We start from the raw sequence: 21,185 nt of genomic DNA, 5'->3' as shown, positions 1-21,185 counted from the left end.
TAGGTCTAACTCCCCCAACCCAGATTATTGGGAAGTAAATCCCAGACAGCATACCATTTTGTCCATAAATATTTTAATATATCTCTCTAAGACATAAGGACTCTTACCCACCCCCAACCCCCACCCCCCCAAACAAAACCCCAGTGTTGCATGAGTTTATTTTATATTCTGCTTGGACATTATCTTTTCTGAAATGTTGCTTTTGTCATATAAACAAAGCACCAAAATTATAGGATTGCTACTTTTTTCTTCTTTATTTAACTAGCAGAAACTATAGATGAGTTTTTATCTCAAACTCATCTGTAGATTCAACAGTTTCATTCAGTCTCCTAGCAGGCTTTATAAATGCAAAGGACTCAAAACAGGTAAAACAATCTTGAAAAAGAAGCACAAAGTTGGAGGACTCAGACTTCTCAGTTTCAAAGCGGATTCAGAGCTAGAGTAATCAAGAGAGTATGGTACTGACATAAGGACATAAGAACAGGTATGCTGATCACTGTAATACAATTGAAGGTCCAGAAAAAAACTCTCACAGATACGAATCATTAGTGTTTGATAAATGTACCAAGGCAGTTCAGCAAAGGATGCTAAGACAACTAGATATGTGTGCAAAATGATGAATTTAGACTCCTACCTCACTTTACATACAAAAATTAATCAAAAATGAATTGTAGCCCTGCCTGGTGTGGCTCTGTGGATTGAGCGCTGGCCTGAGAACCAAAGGGTTGCAGGTTTGATTCCCAGTCAGGGCATGTACCTGGGCTGTGGGCCAGGTCCCCAGTTGGGGGTGTGTGAGAGGCAACCACACACTGATGTTTCTTTCCCTCTCTTTCTCCCTCCCTTCTCCTCTCTCTAAAAATAAATAAATAAAATCTTTTTTTTTAAAGACATTTCTTAAATGAATCGTTGACCTAAATGTAAGAACTAAATATAAAACTTTTAGAAAAAGCCATAGGAGAAAATCTTTGTGTTCTAGTGAAACAGAACCCACGGGCTGCCCCAATTGAAATAGAACCCATGTGCTGTTCAGTTATGAGGGGCTCGATTGCCCACCATCAAAAAGCATAATTCTCAACACCAGAGTTTGGTAAAAAGAAAAGGAATTGTTTATTTAAAGATTATACAGATTTAGATTAATGGTGGATTTTTGCCATTAAGTCTTACTTTCTTTAAAACACCCACAAACACAGTTCTGCCTCCCCCTGCCAAACCAGGCTAGTTTTAGAATAGAAAGATCAGAGATACCGTTTCCCTACTTCTCAGACACAGTTCAGCTTTACTGGCAGCTTCCAATCATTCATGCCTGATCGGGGAGGTTTTGCCTGTGTTGCGATGTTCTCCAGTTCTTAATCCAGAACCAGGTGTTTCTCTTTCAACCTGCATGGAGTTCTCGGCCTTTTTGCAAACCACGTGGCCTTCTCCCTCATTGATGACTGCCGCCTTATTTTTAAATGCCTGACTGCGGCCTGTGATGCAGGCCCACAAACTTTTCGTCACCATTCTATAGTCAAAGCCCCTCCCATCTCCTTGGGAACCCCACTCTGTAACACTAGGATTAGGCAATGAGTTCTTAGATATAACACCAAAATCATCCAAAAAAGAGAAAATTGATAAAGTACAGTTCACCCAAATTTAAAACTTTTGTAGTTAAAAGGACATCAATTTAAAAATTAAAAGACAGGTCACAGACTGGGGAAAACATCTACAAATTATATATCTCCTAAAGTACTTGTATCCAAAATACATAAAAATATCCTCCAACTCAATGATAAGACAACCCATTAAAAAAATGGACCAAGAATTTGAATAGGTAATTATCTAAAGATATACAAATGGCCAAAAAGCATATGAAAAGATGCTCAACAACAGTAATCGTAAGAGAAATGCAAATCAACACCAGCCACAATGAAATATCATCTTATACTTTTTAGGAAGACTATTGTTAAAAGAATATACAATAAGTATTGGCAAAGATCCAGAGGATCGGAAACCTTGTGCACTGTTGGTAGGAATTAAAATGGTGTAGCCATGACAGAAAGCAGTACATAAGTTCCTCAGATATTATCATATGATCCAACAATCCCAGTACTGAGTACAAAGAAGAATTCAAAGCAGCCTCTCAAAAAGATATTTGCACACGCATGTTTATTGCAGCATTATTCACAGTAGCCAAGAGGTGGAAACAACCCAGATATCCATCGACAGATGAATGGATAAAGAAAATGTGGTATATGCCTGCAATTGAGTATTTTGCAACCTTTAAAAAGGAAATCCTGCCACATGCTACAATGTGGATGAATCCTGAGGACATTATGCTAAGTGAAATAAGCCAGTTACAAAGGATAAATACTATATGATTCCGCTAATACAAAGTATCTAAAGTACTCAAAATCACAGAAAATGAAAGTGTGGTATCAGGGGCTGGGAGGAGGGGTGTTGGTGTTTAGTGGGTATAAAGTTTAAGTTTTACAGAATGAAAAGGTTTTGGAGATCTGTTGTACAACAGTAAATATATTTGGCATTACTGAACTGTACAATTGAAAACAATTGAGGTAAATTTAATGTATGTATTTTTTACCATAATAAAAGTAAATAAATAAAACCATCAATTGAAAAAAATATTTTAAATGGACAGAGAAGGAAAACTCTGACTCCAAAAAACCTCCGCTGCCTTGCGGCATACCTCTTCAGGGGAAAGGCTAAGGGAGTAAACCCCGACAGAAAATCCGGAGCCGGAGTCCCTAAGGCGGTTTGACGTTGTAGTCAACACCGGCAACTCCTGCGGCGCACCTGAAGCCAAGCTGTATTGACTCCGTCTTTCCCTTGGACCCTTCAGCTGCGAAGAGAGGGGGGGTCTGCTGCATGGGCAACAGCAGACCCTCCATATCACCCTGCCCAGGCTCTGTAGCTTCAGCTTCACTGGAGAGGACACTCCAGCGTCATCGCAAGATGTCGATTCAACACGGGAGGAGACAGATACCGTGTCACTCCCGAGTCGGACTGCACAGCCATTCTCGGCGGTGCAGATAGACTCTTAAGAAGCTACACCATCGTCTCTCGAGACGGACGGCTGCCGACGACGACGACATATAGACACAGAAAAATTAGTGGTTGCCTAGAGCTAAGGGTGGGAATAGAAAGAGATTGCAGATAGACACAAGGTATCTTTTAGCACGATTGGAGTGTGATGATTGTTGCACAAGCCTGTGAATTTACTTAAGCGTGGAATTGTCCACTTATGTAAATTTTATGATATGTAAGATACACCTTGATAAAGTTGCTAATGACATACCTCACTGAAGAGAATTTATACCTGAATCCAAGAGTGACGCAAAGTGAGGAAATTAATTAATGTAACACATACAGTCAAGACTGGAGTAGGTGCCCAACACACATGCTCTGGCCTCTGCACCTCCAACACCTCATGTCCATGCCTTTGTTAGAGAATTTATCCCACCCAGCAGCACCTTCAGTTTCCAGTTCTACAGCCATCTGCAAAGGCCTGGCACATCCGGGTTGTCAGTAAATGTTGAATGGATGGCAGAAACTAGTGGGCATATGAGAAAAAAGTCAGTTGCAGTTGTCAAAATTTTAAACAAGCTGTATGCCATAGTGGAATGATTATAGTATATTCATGCAGTGGAATTTTATCCAGTGGTCAAAGTAAACCTGATCTGTACCCATTAGTGATCAATCTTGGAAACACCATGTTGAGGAGAGTTAAAGGAGAATGTGTACAACATGATGTCTTATGTAAACTTTAAAAAGACATAACAAGAATTATATAAATGATATTTAAAAAGAACTTTTTAAAAAGCTCTAACTTGTTCGTAGATACATACATATGAATTAGACATATAAAACCATGGACAAGAAGACTCCTATTCAAAAGAGAGGTAACTACTTCCAAAGAGTAACTGATGGGGAAGGAAAAAAAGAGGGTGGGGTAAGAAGGAATAAAAGGGAGCTGCAGCATTCATGTCTTTTTTTAAAAATCTGAAGCAAATAAAATGTAAAGTGTTCATATTTTAAAAATCTAGGTGACTAGAATGGTCGAAATATTAAAAAAATAATTGAAATATCTTAATTCATGTTCAGAAGGCATTAGATAAAATTCGACACAATGTATTAGAGACACCAATTCTTTAGTTTTTAAAAACTCTAAAAATAGAAATGGACAATATTTTATTTACATCAGGGATTGGCACAAACTTGTCCTTAAAGGACCGGATAGTAAATATATGCTTTGTGGACCATGCTGTATCACAAGTCACTTAACTCTGCTGTTGTAATGGAAGCAAACCTAGGAATAAGCGTGACTGTGTTCCATCAGAACTTTATTTATGGATGCTGAAATTTGAATTTCATAATTTTCATGTGTCATGAAATAATTTTTTTGATTTTTTTCAAGCACTTAAAAATGTATGAACTGTTCCTAGCCCCGGGCCATAAAACAAGCTGCAAAGGGTGGGATTTAGTCCAAGGTCTGTAGTTTGCTGGTCCTGGTTTAAATGATAAAGCCATCCATCTCTCCATTTTGTTTTTTTAAGTATATTTTATTGATTAAGCTATTACAGTGGTCCCAATTTTTCCCCATTTGCTCCCCTCCGCCCAGTACTCCCTTTCCCTCCAGCAATACACCCAACTTAGTTCAAGTCCATAGGTCATGCATATAAGTTCTTTGGCTTCTCCATTTCCTATGCTGTTTTTAACTTCCCATTGTCTGTTTTGTTCCTACTAATTATGCTTCTTAATCCCTGCACCATTTCCCCATTCTCCCCCTTCCCCCTCCCAGCTGATAATCCTCCAAATGATTTCCATATCTGTGACTGTTCCTGTTCTGGTTGTTTGCTTTGTTTGTTTAGATTCAATGTTCATGGTTTTGATCTTTTTCTTAAATAAGTCCCTCTAACATTTAATATAATAATGGTGTGGTGATAATGAACTCCTTTAGCTTTACCTTGTCTGGGAAGCACTTTATCTGCCCTTCCATTCTAAATGCTAACTTTGCTGGATAGAGTAATCTTCATTATAGATCTTTGCTTTTCATCACTTTGAATACTTCTTGCCAGTCCCTTCTTGCCTGCAGAATTTCTTTTGAGAAATCAACTAATAGTCTTGTGGGAACTCCTTTGTAGGTAACTTACTGCCTTTCTCTTGCTACTTTTAAGATTCTCTGTTTATCTTTAACCTTTGGCATTTTAATTATGATGTATCTTGGTTTGGTCCTCTTTGGGTTCAACTTCTTTGGTACGCTCTGTGCTTCCTGGACTTGTATGTCTTATTTCCTTTGCCAAATTAGGGACGTTTTCTTTCATTTTTTTAAGTAAGTTTTCAGTTTCTTGCTCTTCCTCTTCTCCTTCTGGCACCCCTATGATTTGGATGTTGGCACGTTTAAAGTTGTCCCAGAAGTTCCTAAGCCTCTTCTCATTTTTCTTAATTCTTGTTTCTTCTGTACTGGTTGACTGTTTATTTCTTCCTTATGTTCCAAATCTTGATTTGAACCCCGGTTTCCTCCTTCACCATTGGTTTTGTGTAGATTTTCCTTCATTTCATTTAGCATAGCTTTCACTTCTTGCCTTATGAGTTTGCTGTACTCAGGCATATCTGTCAAGTCTGTGAGCCTCTTTATCACCAGTGTTTTGAACTCTACATCTGTTAGGTTGGCTCTCTCCTCGTCTGTTAGGTTGGCTATTTTGTCCCTTAGTTCTCCCACTGGAACCTTGATCTGTTCCCTCTTTTGGGCCACACTTCTCTGTCTCCTCAACTTGACCACCTCCTGTGCTTCCCTCTGTGCCTTAGGTAGAGCTGTTGCACCTGTTACATTGTAAAGGGTGGAGCCTTTGGTATTTGTCAGTACTGGATGATCCATTTCACCACGTTGTGGCACTGTATGTAGGTGAGAGGTCTGAGAGGGAACAATGCCACTTGCTCGGCACTCGCCCCTTTTCCAGGCACTTCTCCTGTTTTCCGTATGGGACTGGCGCCTCTCTAGCTGTTGCCCTGGTCATCATTCCCAGAATGGGTGGGTCTGCAGACGTTCTAGAGCCATGGGAACCTCTGAACAAGCGGACTCTGCTGAGAGACCTGTAGTTTCTTCCTCCACCCCAATCCCCGTTGGTTTTCACAGTCAGAAGCAATGAGGTTTTATTTTCTACAGCACTGGAAATGAGCTGCGTTGTCTGGTGTGGTGCTGGGAACTCTCCCCTGGTGTCCCTCCCTACTTTATTTAATGTGTGACTGCGCTTTCCGCCGACTGGCCACAGCTGCTGTCACCACTGCTGCCTCCACACTGCATCCTCTCCACCCCGGCTCTGCCCCTCCTACCTGTCTGTATGAGTATTTCTTATTTATATCTTTGTTTGTTGGACTTCTGTGCAGCTCAGTTTTCTGGAACTTCTGGTTGTCTCCAGTTTTGAGGTATTTGTATTCCTTCTTAGTTGTGGAGGGAGACGCAGCGTGTCTACCTGTGCAACCATTTGGCTGGAAGTCCTTGAATTCTTGTTTCTTCTTTTTTTTTTCAGTTTGAATGTTTATCTCTTCCTTATGTTCCAAATTGTTGGTATGAATCCTGGCTTCCTTCCCTTCGCTGTTGAGTTCTTGTGGATTATTTTTTATGTCACTTAATGTAACCTTCATTTCTTCCTTTATTTATTTTTTATTCTTTCGCCATACTCAAGGAGTCCTCTGAGCATCCAGATAACCAATGTTTGGAAGGCTGCACCTGATGATAGATTGACTGTCTCCGTTTCACATAATTCTTTTTCTGGTTTTTTTTTTTTTTTTTCTGTTCTTTCATTTGGGCTATATTTCTTTGTCTCCTTAATTTAGCATCCTCCCTGTGTTCGTTTCTATGCATTAGGTAGAGCTGCTTTGACTCCCTGTCTTAGCACACCTGTTAAGTTGGTTGGGGGGGAGCCTTAGATATTCACCAGGGTGGGGCCACCCACTTCACCACTTTGTGGCTCATCCAGAGCTCACTCAATTTCCAGTCACTTTACCCCCTTCCCATATGTGACTGACGACCTTCTAGCTGCTGCCCCAGTGGTGAATCCTGGAGTGGGTGGGTTTGCATGCATTCTAAGACTGTGCTGGCCCTTTAAGCAGCAAAAATTCAGCAATTTATTCTGCTGCCCCAACCCCCACTGGTTTTTACAGTCAGAGGTAACTGGGGTCTGTCTTCCCAGTACTGGAACCCTGGACTGTGCAGTCTTGCTGGGCTGGTATCGATTGCTCCCAAGGTATCCCTCCCATTAGTTCCACCATGCCTCTCTGCCCATCTCTGTGACTCCACCCCTCCTACCTGTCTGGATGAATGTGTCTTTAAATCCTTGGTGGTTGGACTTCCATACAGCTCGATTTTCTGATGACTCTGGATGTCACTAGTTTTGAGATGTGGTTGTAATTCTTTATGGTTGTGCAAGGAGCTGAAGCATGTCTACCTATGCCTCTTAATCTTGACCGGAAGTCTCCATCTCTATATTTTAACATCTACATTAAACTTTTTTTAAAATATGTTTTATTGATTATGCTGTTACAGTTATCCCAATTTCTTTTCCCTCTGCTCCCCTCCACCCAGTGATCCCTCTCCTTCCGGTTGTTCCCCTGCTTTGTCCATACCCATTGGTTGTGCATATAGTTCTTCTCAATATCTTCCTGTCTACTCCACTCCCTCCTACTATGCTTCTTAATTCCTGCATCATCTCCCTCCCTTTCCCCCTTCCTCCTCCCCACTGACCTCCCCCCAATGTGTTCCCCATACCTATAATTCTTTTTCCACCCTCGTTGCCTACTTAGTTTGCCTTTGTTTCAATTCCCTAGTTTCTATTGTTGGTTCTTGAGATAGTTTTCATTTTAATGTTCATAGTTTTGATCCTCCTTCTTCTAAACAAGTCCCTTTAACATCTCATATAACAGTGGTTTGGATCTAATGAACTTCAATTTTACTTTGTCCTGGAAGCACTTTCTCTGCCCTTCTATTTTGAATGACAGCTTCACTGGATAGAGAAATCGTGGCTGTAGGTTTTTGCTTTTAATTACTTTGAATATTTCTTGCCAGTTTCTTCTTGCCTACAGAGTCTCCTTTGAGAAATCATCTGATAGTCTATTTGGGACCCCTTTGTACATAATTCTCTTCTTCTCCCTTGCTGCTTTTAAGATTCTCTCTTTAAATTTTGACATTTTGATTATAGTGTGTCTTGTTGTGGTTCTCCTTGGGTCCAGTTTTTTTGGAACTCTGTGCTTCCTGGACCTGTAAGTCTTATTTCCTTCCCCAAGTTAGGGAAGTTCTGCTTCATTATTTTTTCACATAATTTTTCAATTTCTAGTTCTTCTTCTTCACCTTCTGGCAATTCTGTGATTCGGATGTTGGCCCGCTTATAGCTGTCCCATAGGTTTCTGAGTCTCTCCTCATTTTCCTCACTTCTCGTTTCCTCTTTCTGCACTGGTTGACTGTTTGTTTCTTCCTTATGTTCCAATTTGTTGATTTGATCCCTGGTTTTCCTTCCCTCACCTCTTGTTTTGTATGTGTTTTCATTCATTTCAGCATGACTAGCCTTCATTCCTTTCCCGTCTTAAGTCCCGCTGTTATTTCTATAAGCTGTCTTAAACTATAGCTCTGAACTGAGACTCAGAAAGGTTATCTATCTGTTCATCTGTTAATTCATGTATTTGCTTTCTGGTCAGCTGCGTGATTGGGATCTTTATCATTAACCCTGCCATCCTGGCATTTTTTGCTTCCTGGGTGGGACTATCACACCTCCTATGCTATAGGGAGTGGAGCCCCATGCACTTGTCACTACCAGGCAACCCTTCTCACCACACTGTGGTGCTTTGTGTGGAGGCGGGGGTCCAAGATGGATTCCTGCTGTTCTCTCTCTGCTGAGAGACCGGGAGCCTCCTCCTCTGTCCCCACGCCCTCTGGGCCTCACAGTCCGAGGCAATGGGAGTCTGCCTTCCCCGGCGTTGGAATCACGAGCTGACGGGTTTGGTCTGCAGCTGAGGGTGCTCCCAGGCACTTCTTGCCTCCCTTTAAATACAGGCATCTGTGCTTACTGCTGTCCTGCTGCCGTCACCACTGCTGCCACCGCCAGCACAGCTTGACCTCTCTGCCCTGGCTTCGCCCCTCCTACCCGTCCGGACGAGCACCACTTGTTTATAACTTCATACATTGGACTTCCATGTAGCTTTATTTTCTGGAACTTCTGGTTATTTCTGGTTTTGCGGTAGCTGTATTCCTTCTTAGTTGTGGAGGGAGATGGAGTGTGTCAGTCTAGGCCTCCATCTTGGCCGGAAGTTCTCCACATATCTCTACATTAAACTTAATGGTGAAAGACAAGATGCATGCTCATTACCATTAAAGCAAAATACTACCAGCTTTCACTATTATAATTGTATGTTGTTTTTGGTAATCCTGACTATTGTAATATTAAGAGAAAAGACAAGTCAAAGGTATAATAATACAAAGCCTCAATAATTATGAGGGATACAAGAATAGATTTTTGGTCATTGATCAGCTATTGACCCTTGTTTAATCTTCATCTTTAAAAGAGAACCTGTGACTTTTACTTACTCTTAACTTAAATATATTTTTTTCCATTATGAAATTTCTTGCATTGGGCTAGATAATTTTTAAGATCTCTTCTAGCTCCAAAAAATGGGTCTGTGACCTTCGTTTCTAATGAATCTTCTTAGGTCATCAAAAGTTAAAGAACACATGTTGGAAATTCTTTTAATTTGAAAACTAAGAAATAGATATTTGATTGTAAATATGGGAGAGGAAAAATCATTTTCCTTCACTCTTTTGAGTTGTGGCTAGACTAATAATCAAATTAACATGAGACAGATTAACAAGAAAATGACCAAATTTATTATTTGTGTACATATGGGGGTTCCAGAAAATGTGAGATCCTAGGACAGATCTGGCAGTTATGCCACCTTGAGCCAAAGAGAAGAGGGGGAGTTGTGGTTTGGAACTTCAGAGGGCAGGAAGGCAATTCACACGTTGATGAAAAAGCAAACATTTGGTAAATAAGTGTTTTCTAGGCAATCTTTAACACTGGGGCACAGAGGACTTAGGTCAGACAGACCTCCCTGTCTATTGTGCTTACTTCATTGTTACACTATAGTTATCTATGAAAATAGCTGCCTTTCTGGAGCAGATCCTCTAAATTCTTTTATGCAGTTAGGGGGAAAGTCAGAGGTTTTTCCTGAGTCTTTCATTTCTTAAAAATAACCAGCTTAAAATATTGTTCCAAAAGGCATATTTTGGGGTGGGAAACTGCTTTCCCTCAAATACTACTACTATCGGCATCATTTTTTTTTAATGTGGAAAGGCAGCTAGCATATGTAATAATTCAGTTGTCTATAGGATAGGATTACTCAATAGTTCTATTTTTTGTATGTTACTAACTAAAACTTGCCCACCATGAAATCCATGAGGAAGTACTGAGGTTATTCTTCAGACACTTTAAAAATTACTTACAAAGGCAGTTCAGCGTTCAATTTATATTTTGGCACATAGGTGACTATTTTAAGATGGTGATCTCCTCTTCAGTACGTGCTTCTGATTATTTCCAGGCCAAGGCAAGTATGTTTTCTTTGCCTACTGTAACTAAATTGGAAAAATTCAGAATGAAATGAATAATCCTATTTATCACTATCAATGAAAGAGTATTTTTTTCCAAGTTAGAATGCACATTAATGTGATTTGCTTAATCTCAATAATTTACCAATCAGATTTGTAATTTTTGTGAAGATACTGATCAATTAATTCAAAATGCAAAAGTTAAAGAATTTAATACCATTTGGGGGTAACCACATGGGGCAATAGCAAGAGATCCTTCTATCACCTGAAAGCTTGGATCACCCTCGTGAAGTTGAGCACATGGTGGACAAGAGCCGAGGATCACAAAGTGATCTTAAGGAGAGACTGGCTCCATTGCTCCCACCACAGCCTGCCCTGCTCGATCCCATACTCCCCTGCCCCCCTTTGAGATGTTGTAATTCATTTTGCCTCCAGGAAGAGAATACACTAATCAAACCAACTCAAAATCTTGTCCCTAGAGCCTTACATCTCTCATTGTACATATTAGTAGATTGGTAGGCTTCATATGTCCTCAGCTCTTTAAAATGAATTAGAATAAATCCATCTTCCCAAGTCTTGTCAATTCTGGGAACATGATGTCACAGAGACCTCAGGTCAAAGCCTTGGTGGTGTTGATATAAATTTTTTCAGCTTTGATTCTAAAAGCTACTTTTGGAAAAATATATACATTTTAAAAACATTTGCAGGGTTTCAGATGCATCTCTAAATAATAACAAGTACCTGAAACAAATATGAAAAAGGTGTTTGAAAACCTGATATCTTTTGCAACAGGAAATCGTAAGATTAAGACAAGTGCCAGTTTTTAACCTAAATTAATCACAATTTCATGTTATACACATAGATAACATGTATACTCTTTCCTCCACAAATAGTATGTAATGAGTGCCATTTGGTACTCATTTTCCTAATGATTTGCACTGGTAAGGAGAAAAACCAAGAGGTATCTTCAGTTTTGATTGTGATGTGTATTGCCAAGAAGCTCCACGTTCATGGTCCCACATGCTTCCCAAGAGGTTGCAAATTACCCTTACAGTTCAGAAAGCTCACACGTTTCTCCAAGTTCACTGTCTCTAGCTGCTTTGAAGGTGTGCTTCCTTCAACTCTTCTTAAGCCCCATTCTTGAGAAGTGGTCCTTGTCTCCCTGTGTCATCTTAGGTGTTTCCATATCCAGGTTTCCCTCACTTTCAGCGAGTTCTTGGAGAAGCAATTCTTTTGTTTACTGGTCCTGTGCTCTGCTGGCTTTCTGAATTCATGTAAAGAACCAGCAATACAAGCATGTATCCTCACGTTTTTATTTTAATAGTCATTAATTGTCTACTCACAAAAATGACTAATACAGCTATAGAAAGACATTTACATTTTACATTAAAATAACTTGATTGCATCTGGTAATTAAAAAGCAATTAGTATTCATTCTGAAGAACTTGCTGAGAGTAGGGAGGAAGCACTGATTCTTTTTAACATACTAACTCGGTATCTGAACATTGTTTTCTTTCCTGCAGGGCTCGTGCAATTCGCTTCAGACAGGACGGCAGTGAAGCTGTTGGAGGATTCTTCTCTCAGATCGGGCAGTTATATATGGTGCATCATCTTTGGGGTATTTATTTTCCTGCATTTTTGTATTACTGGGATTTCACAGTTCATTGCTAAATAAATTGTAATAGGCAGTAAAGCATATCTCAAGTCAGTAACGTTAAACACTGTAGCAAATTCAAACGTCACAGATGGAAGGTAAGTACTGGGTTGTCTGGAACCAGAGGTCAAAAGCAAGTGTCCGTAGACTTTTGGTAAACTAATCATTGAGAGGGGAAAATGGTGAAAGGAATAAGAGAGGTGAAGTCAGCAACTAGAGCAGAGGCAAAACGATAAAGCACTGAGTGCCTTTCACAGTGTGGCCCCTACCATCCTGTCTAGACACGTTCCACTGCTCCCTTAGACAGTCCTGCATTTTACCCTGACAGCTCCCTGCACATGAACTCAGCTTCCTGCCTTGGGTCTTGTGGTCCCAGAAGTCTTTTCCTCCAGCCTTTTCCAACTTTGGCATCTTTCAGGCCTGACTCAGATGTTCCCTCTCCAACAAGTGAATGTCACTCTCCTCCTGAACCACAGTCGTCACAGCTGTGGCTGTTTGTGTCCGTCTCCCTGCTAGAATAGGAACTGGGTCTCAGTAATAGCCTGGTATAAATACTGCCAGACATTCTGGGCTCATATGTAAATGGTTTTTAAAGTTTAAAAAATGAAAAGCAGCCCTGGCTGCTGTGGCTTATTTGGTTGGAGCATCATCCCATAAACCGAAAGGCCGTGGGTTTGATTCCTGGTCAGGGCACGTGCCTGGGTTTCAGGTTCAGTCCTTGGTCGGGATGCAAACAAGAGGCAACTGATTGATGTTTCTCTCTCTGTCTCTCCCTCCTTTTCCTTCTCTAAAATCAATAATCATGTCCTTGGATGAGAATTTAAAAAAAGAAGAAGAAATCATAACATTTCCAAACCATATCAGTTAAGTGAGGTGTTAGTTTGACCTGTTTGGTCTCACCACGTGCCACACCCTGTCTGCCTGCTGCATTGGCACGTCAGGTTTACAAAGATACGGTGACCTATCTAATGAGGGATAAAGCAAACGTTAGTGACATTCCATGAGGCAGTCTGTGTTCATAACACAGGGTTGATTATGTTCAGAGTACTCCTAACTCTTAAAGGGGTATGAAGTTACTATAAGTGGCGAAAATTAACAAAAGGTGGGATATTAGCTAGACTTCAGGATCTAGATGGGATTGACAGATAAAGAGGGGAAAGAAAGCCTAGAACAGTGATGGAGACATGGGAAATTACAAAAAGTGCTCAGAAAACTACAAATAATTTAGACTGGCTGAATGGTAGACTGTCTGCCAGGGACCTAAGTCTGAGTAGGTAAATTAAGGCAAGAAAAACAGTTATTACATTGTGTTCCTGGAACCGCACCTCCACCGTGCCACAGACCTTCAGGGTCCGGAGAGGAGGCCCACCCTTAGCCCCACCAGTCACTGCTTCAACCAGGTGCTCATCTCAGCTGCACACACAAGGTTTCCCTGGCATTTAAGAGACTGAAAACCCTGTATCAAATGATAGATACTGCACATAACCCCCAGCTCCACAGAACAGCAGGGGCAGCATTGTCCTGGCTGAGATTTGACCTAAGTATCAGAGTTTACAGATGTGATAAATTTGGAAACAGATCTTTAATCAATGTGTTCTGTGTCCCTGCCTTTTAAGATTATGATAAATCTAACTTAACCTTTATGGACTTGAGGTAGGGGTGAAGTAATTTTCAGTTTTTAAATAGTGTACGGTCTGTCCAGAGTATATAAACCGAAAAATCAGGCCTCTTCCCCTCCCACCTTCCTCTAAGCCTGGAGAGGCCTCTGAGGGGGCTCCTGCACACCCTCCCAAACACAGTCCGTGCCTTAGTAAGCACAGGGCCTTGATGAGTCAGGATCACCATGTGCTTTGGCTCATAGGTGGAGGTCAAGCCATGCACACTCTGTTCACATCAGCGCCTACAGCATGTCTGGGTAGGGACTCCCAGGTGAAGAATGAGTCTGGAACTATAAGTGGGCAGGCACTAGGGTTTGAGAGGCCAACCTCTGACGGACTGTGGCAAACGCGGGGCAGAGCCCTTAGCTCTGTCCTGTGCGAAGACTCAAGGCCTCACAGAGCAACAGCAAGATGAGAAAGCCACCAAGCTCCTCCTCCACCCAGAGATGCAGAAGCCAGGAACAACGCGGCCAGGTTACAGCACCTGTACTTTTATTAGGCAGTGCCCTTGTCCACCTTCCTTATAATCCCCAGTCAGTGTCCCAAGTGTTCATCCCCCCATTCCTACTCTATACAAAAAAATATTGAGATGTGCAGAGATGAATTCTCAGTTGCCTGTCTTTAAAACATACCCTCAGTTTTCCAAAATTTTTTAGGGAAAAAAAAAATTTATCAAGCGTGTCTAGTGTTTTATTTTATGCATCATTTCCTTTAATCCTTAGAGCCACCCACCACAAATGAGAGTTATAATTCGTAGATGGTACAATAAGTCAAGCAGAACCCATAGCTATTGAGTAGCTAAGCCAGGCTCAGACCTCGGTGTGTCCGGCTTCAAAGCGCTCGAGGCCACGCCTCCCCTCCCCTCCCCTCCGCAAGGCCAGGCTTCATCCATTTGCGCCACCACCGCCCTGCTGTGGCCTCCTTCCCTCAGTATATGATCATACTCAGGTGCCTGCCATTTTGAAAAGTCTCCTCATACCCAAATGTCTATCAGCAGATGAACAGATAAACGTGGTATGTACATGTAATAGAACATTAATCAGCCATAAAGGAATGAAATTCCAGTATATGCTCCATCATGGATGAACCTTGAAAACATTACACTAGGTGAAATAAGCCAGACACAAGGACAAGCACTGTATGATTGCACTCAAATGAGGTGCCTAAAACGGGCAGAGTCATAGGGACAGAACGTAGAACGGAGGTTACCAGGGAATGGGGGAGCGGGGAGCTATTGTTTGATGGATAAAACAGTTTACATTTGGAGTAAGATAAGAGATGGATGGTAGTGATGGTGGCACAATGTGAGTGTACTTAAAGCCACCAAATTATACGTTTAAAACAGTTAAAATAGTAAATTTTGTTATGTATATTTTACCACAATAAAATAATGTTTAAACTAGAAAGGCCTCCCCAGCCTCTGTTCCCTACAAGGGGTAGCTCTCCACACAGTGCACTGTTCATGCCTGACCTCGGTAGGAAGGCTGCTGCTTGTCATATGAAGGTTAACAGTGTTTTCCTCCAGGTGGTAAGAGGTAAAAGATTTCTTTTTCCTTTTATTTATTGGCATCTTCAAAAATTTATGGAATAAATCTATACTCCGTTACTAGTAAAGGGAAATTTTCTTTAGATGGTTAATTTGGCAGGCCTATAAAGAGTAGATGTCTGTCAGAGGGAGAAGGAAGTCCCAAGGGGAAACTTATGTCCCAAAACAGAAACTAGAACTGAGGGAGGGAGCCCTGAGTGGTCTTTCAGTCTAACTGATACCCACACTCACACTGTCTAAAGGCCTAGGAGCAGTTGGAAGGTTCTTACTCAGGTTGGGATTCAGAAACCAAGGCACGCAGATGAGATATCCATGAATTCTACCACATGCCACCAAGGACTGGGATGCCTTTGACCATGCTCTCCCCACCACCTGGAGCGCCTTTCTCTTCCATTCCCATATATGGATGACTTCCTGTCAATCTTCGAGGTCCACCTGGTCCACTTACGACTTCCAGACAGCTTTCCCAGTCTCCTCTCTTCTCCTTGTGCTTGGTTCTTTGGGATACCACAGTGCTCAGCAGGGACTGATCTTCCTTCTACTTGTCTTCGTTTTCCACTGCACTGAATACAGTCTCACCCACATCTCTGTAGTGCTTTATAAATATTGAGCAAAATCAAAGCTAATATTGCTTACCTATAGTCTTGAGTTTCTGGTTATGAATTTAACATGTTATTGAAGAAATTCACTGGGTTTCTAATGTATGTCTTAGACCAACTAACTATAAAACTTAAGAACGGATTATTTTTGAGTGGATTGTTTTGCTTCTCCCATAAGGCCTAACATAATTTTGCTCAGAATAACCAGCTCACAGTTATACCACCAGCTTCTACTAAATTCCCAAGGTAGTTTCTGAGAAAGACGAGCAGCTGAATCAATACTTACTGGGTATACTAGTGGAATGTAGAGCTTTATGCTCAGTTTAAGTCTTATTTCTTCTGTGTGGCTATTTTTAGCTTACAAGGATCTTCAGACAAGAGAAGATATACGGAATGCAGCATGGCATAAACATGGCTGGGAAGAATTGGTGTATTATACAGGTAATATTTTAATAGGCATAAGATGTTTTATTCTCATCTTACTGTTTTATGATCTTTCACCTTGAAGCTAATATGTATTTTGTTAAAAATAGTATGTTGCTCTAGGTGGTGAATGATAAGGTTAAAGGAAGAGAGAGAGTTAGATTCTTCTTTAATGTTACATGGCTTTTTTTCAATAAAGAAGAAGATTCATTCTTTTATGTATGTATTTTGTCTGGTAGTGTTCAGACCCTTTCATATTGTAAATTTTACATCATTACTTTTTTTGTACATTCTTTGAAAATTTGTAACATTTTTTCTAAGCTTTCCCTTTCTCATCAAAATTGTTCATTCTCAAAAACATTACAAAACAGCAATTAAAAAGTAATTTTGAAAATTAATTTGATATATAGACTTTCCATACATACGTGTATTTGTATATACATGTATACCGAACCTATACATGCCTGTATATCCACATACATACTATGAAATCATGGTTGATTTTTGTAAGAAAACCCAGCAACACCAGTACAGATAGTAAGTATCAGTATGTTGCATGTATGGTACATTTAAGCCCATATACTACCAAGAAAATAAAAGAGTAATTTGTTCTGGAAGATAAATATTTTAGTTCAAAAAAGTCATATATGTGACTTTGCTGCTTATTCTTACACTTTCATCAGTTTTCGGAGGCGTGTTTTACTCTGCAGTGAGTTTTAAGTGTGGGAACACAGTCAAATGCAGTATTACTTGGTTTTATATAACTTTATTTTAGTTCAAAGAACCTTTTGAGAAAGAACTATTCTCAGAATGTGAATTTTTCCGAATTTCTTACTAATGAAACACATCTCCAGACAGAATCTGTTACGATTTTTAAATAAAATCTTATAGGATGCTAGCTGATCTGTCATTTCTTGTATATTTCTGACCCTAAGGTCAGTCCTGTATTTTCCAATATTCTGTGATTTCAAGCAGCACAACTTCTGAACATGCTTAGCAATGTATGTTAACGTGTATTGACCATCATCTATTTAGAAAAGAACAAGCACAATAATCTTGCTCCTGTTTTCAGTTCCACTTATTCAGGAAATGGAATCCAGAATCATGATCCCACTGAAGACCTCACCCCTTCAGTAAAGCTACAGAATTTAGATGTGCCTACATAAATTTCTCTGACAAGTATTTGTCATAAATTAATTTTAACTGTATATCAAGTGAAAAACACTGAAATGTAAACTGCTGTATATAGCTTACGAGAGACCTCTTTTCTTTAAAATTTACATAATTATAAGAAAGGGAACTATTACAGTTTGATTGTAACAGTGCTCTGTAGTCCTCTTGGAAACATCCCTGTTTGTTGAATATACCTTAGTGCTGAGCCACCCCTCCGCAAGCCTCCAGGAAAAGAGGGCCCACATTCAAATCTGAATCATCTCTAAATAAGAATCTAATCACACACAAAAAAAAGATAGTTGTATCTTTTAAAAAAGCAAATCTGTCTTATAATTACAGGTTTTTAGATAAATTTCTTGTATCAGGAAGAAGTACAAATTTTGTCATGTTTCTCTGGCAGTTTTTTTTTTTTTTGAGTCTCAGACTAGGAACAAATTATGAGTAAACCCAATACCTGAATATGTTTTAATTCACTCTTATTTTCAATCATTTGCACAGTAAATGTGTCATTACTAAGCTGGTAGTGGCGGCCAAGGTACCTTTAATCAGCAATTCAGTCCTCACATAGGGTGTGATGTCTCTATATGAGGGGGAAAATGGCTTGAACCTGTGTATCATATGTGATTTTACAATGAACACCTTGAATAGCACTAATTTTTATTTGTAATATTTTTCTATAACAAAACAAGAAGCACTAGAAAAAGAGGTTTTATTTTGTAAACAGTCATTCATGATCTCAGGCATTCTCCATTAATACTCTAGTAAGCTCACAGCAGATAATTCCATGATCATGCATGAGGGGTGGTGCGTGTTGAGATTTAAATTGGCATATAGCTGCATACTTGTCTAGCTGATTTAATATTTAAATAACAGTGTGCCAATTTTGTGAATGTAATCATGTAAAAGTCCTCTTGAAATGAAAAATTATGACTGACCCCCAAATTAAGTAATTTATGTGTAAAATAAAGTGTGTATACATCTCATATCAAATTTCAAACTTTTACATGGGAATGGTTTTCTCCAAGAACATATGAAAGTCAATAAAATTCTCTGACTTTTCACATATTACATGTTTGCGATCTTTTTTATGAACTTGTACTGAGAATGCCCCTCTTGCTCTTGAAGAGCTTGTCCCAGTTCAAGACTCTATGTGAGTCTATAGAATAAGATACTGAATAAGCTCGTCAGCCTCTCCCTTTGGGCGTTTGGTAGGGTGTTCTAGGGAATGAGCATTTGTGTACTAGAGCTAGTGGCATAGTGTTGGGGGGTTGGGGCTGCCGGCAGAAGAACAGGTTTTTCCAAGTCCAGGCTCTGCTCCTTGACGTAGTATTTACCCCCTTTGAGGTCCCTAATCTATAAAGTAAGGAGCTTGAACACCATGACATTTATGATTGCTTTGGCTCAGAATTTCTGTAACTGGCTCTTGGTGCCATGGGAGGCAGTAGGTGAGGAGGAACCAGAAAGGGAGAGTAAGAAACAACCAGGGAGATAGGAAGACTCAGGAAAGAAGGCTATCGTGGAAGCCAAGTTTAGAAAGTCCATCAAGGATGAGATCACCTGTGTCAAATGCTGCTGTGAGGCTGGGTTAGATGAAGTCTGAAAACTGATGTTCAATTTAGCAACGTGCTGACTTTGACAAAAACATTCTATTAAGCTAATTTATCAGTTACCACTTTATTTTAGCATTTCCTGCCCACTTTGGGAAATCCTTTATTAAACCCCTGTAGTAAGATAAATTGTATTATTTTGTCCCACTAGTAATTTTCACTGGCAATATTTAAAACTTCCAATCTCATTTTCCATTCATTGGGTATAAGTCTGGTGGATCTTACTCCTTTTTAATTATCATTCATGTGATATCACCCCTACTACTTTTTAAAAGCCCTTGCAGAACCACACTTTGCTCTGCTCCGAATTAGCACTTGACAGAACCTGCTGCTTTTCGCTTGTTCTCCTAACTGCCTGTGAAAGATCTTTTTTCAGTTCTACATTATACTTTTTTCCTAAATTTATACTTCCAGTGTCTGGCTGGGACATAGATGTTCAATAATATATTTAATGAAACAATAGAAAGACTGAGGGAGGATGTGAAAGGACAGAGGGATAAAGAGAAGGAAGGAATAGACCGTATGGAGACTGTCAGTCCTAATTAGAAAATAGCCCTTACCAGGTTGTGGGTTCAATTCCTGGTCAGGGCACATACCTACATTGCGAACTTGATCCTCAGTCAGGATGCGTACAGGAGGCAACAGGTCAGTGTTTCCCTTTCATATTGATATTTTACTTATTTAATCCTTGGGTAAGGATTAAACAAAATTTAACCACAAAAAAATGTTTTAAATCAAAAGGACAATAAACATAGAATTATGTTCTGAACTGGAAACTGATCAGCAAAGTACTGAACAGTCCTCTAACTAGTATTAAAACTCACCTTTTCCAGAGTTCAGTGACCATTAAAAATGAACCTTCAGAAAAAAGAACCTTCAATTTTTCACAAAACAGGCCGTCCATCCTAGGAAGTAAAGTGTCATCTACTCTATTAAGTATATTAACACTTGTGACCACAACGTTAGTAACTGCTAGCTTAGGGTGGAATCTGCTGGCTCCAGTGAACCATGAACTCTCTAGTAATGCAGACAGAGAATGTGTGGCATCACTGGCCTGTATTCCAGCTCTGATGTGACTCCGTAGCAGTCGTTAACTTCTGTGCGCTTGTTTCCCATCTGTTAAAGAGGACAGTGATATCTCTGCTGCTCACCTCAGGGTTGTGAGGATCATGAGGAAACATATAAAAACACCTTGGAAAATGTGAAAATAAGCAGTGTGACCTGTGGGCAGTTCACTCCCCAAGTTTTCTGAACCTGATGACAAAGATTCTGAGGATCATGGAGGCAAAAGCCGTCATGCTTGTGCCATCACTTGCTAGGCCAACCATCTGACTCTGGCTACAACCCTGCCCCAGATCTAGAATCCCACCCCCTGCTCTTGGGAGGGGCAGCCAGGTGGGCCTCCCTAGGTGTCATGGAGAAACATTTATCTCCCAGTAGAAGAGACAGAATCATAGCAGCAATCAACCTGAAGAAATGGGGGTGGGAGCAGGGGATGAAGGCCACAAGGCAGCCTTGTGTTTTTGAGCATAAAAAATGTTGAGGGACTTGTTTCAACTTAATACCAAGACAAATTTCCATTCTTTATGCCTCCCACTCTTACGGGTTTATTTTGTTTGTTTACATAAGCAGTGTTGATAATCAGCAGGAAAAATGATGTCACAAGGATAGGAAGCCATGTAACACTGCCACCTCTTGCTGAGCCCCGTCCTAGTGGGACCACGTACAGACCTGCTGGGAGAGGCCTTCTGCAGCTCTTTCCCAGGAGTCCAGAATTAGAAAAGCATGAAAGAGGTGAGCGCAGTCGCTGCCTCATTTGAAACTCACCCCTCCAACACAACAAAGAAGGAATTGTGAGTGTGCTTTTGTGCAGCTCCCTGAGAGCTGGGGAGCCTGTGGGCCAGAGGATGGGTTGTGTAGTTGGTATAAAAGGTTTTATG

At 40.4% G+C, this 21,185-nt stretch overlaps 1 protein-coding gene across 2 annotated transcripts in view; it reads left to right on the top strand.

Annotated features, from left to right (window-relative positions):
- NIPSNAP2 (nipsnap homolog 2) overlaps positions 1 to 21,185 on the top strand; it is a 41,444-nt gene that overhangs the window by 17,045 nt on the left and 3,214 nt on the right. The window contains exons 8-10 of one of the 2 annotated variants that reach the window (XM_090276939.1): positions 12,109 to 12,203; positions 16,400 to 16,483; positions 17,538 to 18,051. In XM_090276939.1, the coding sequence (XP_090133065.1) occupies positions 12,109 to 12,203; positions 16,400 to 16,483; positions 17,538 to 17,602 (244 nt within the window). In that variant the 3' untranslated portion in view covers positions 17,603 to 18,051. Of the gene's footprint in view, positions 1 to 12,108; positions 12,204 to 16,399; positions 16,484 to 17,537; positions 18,052 to 21,185 lie in introns of those variants that run through there. The other variant, XM_090276940.1, reaches the window with a different exon arrangement.

Source organism: Furipterus horrens, unplaced genomic scaffold (genome assembly GCF_987537825.1).
Source record: "Furipterus horrens unplaced genomic scaffold, mFurHor1.1.pri manual_scaffold_5, whole genome shotgun sequence".
NCBI classification, from domain to species: domain Eukaryota; kingdom Metazoa; phylum Chordata; class Mammalia; order Chiroptera; family Furipteridae; genus Furipterus; species Furipterus horrens.
The sequence above is the reverse complement of the archived record's forward strand: the minus strand, read 5'-3'. Positions and strand labels throughout refer to the sequence as shown.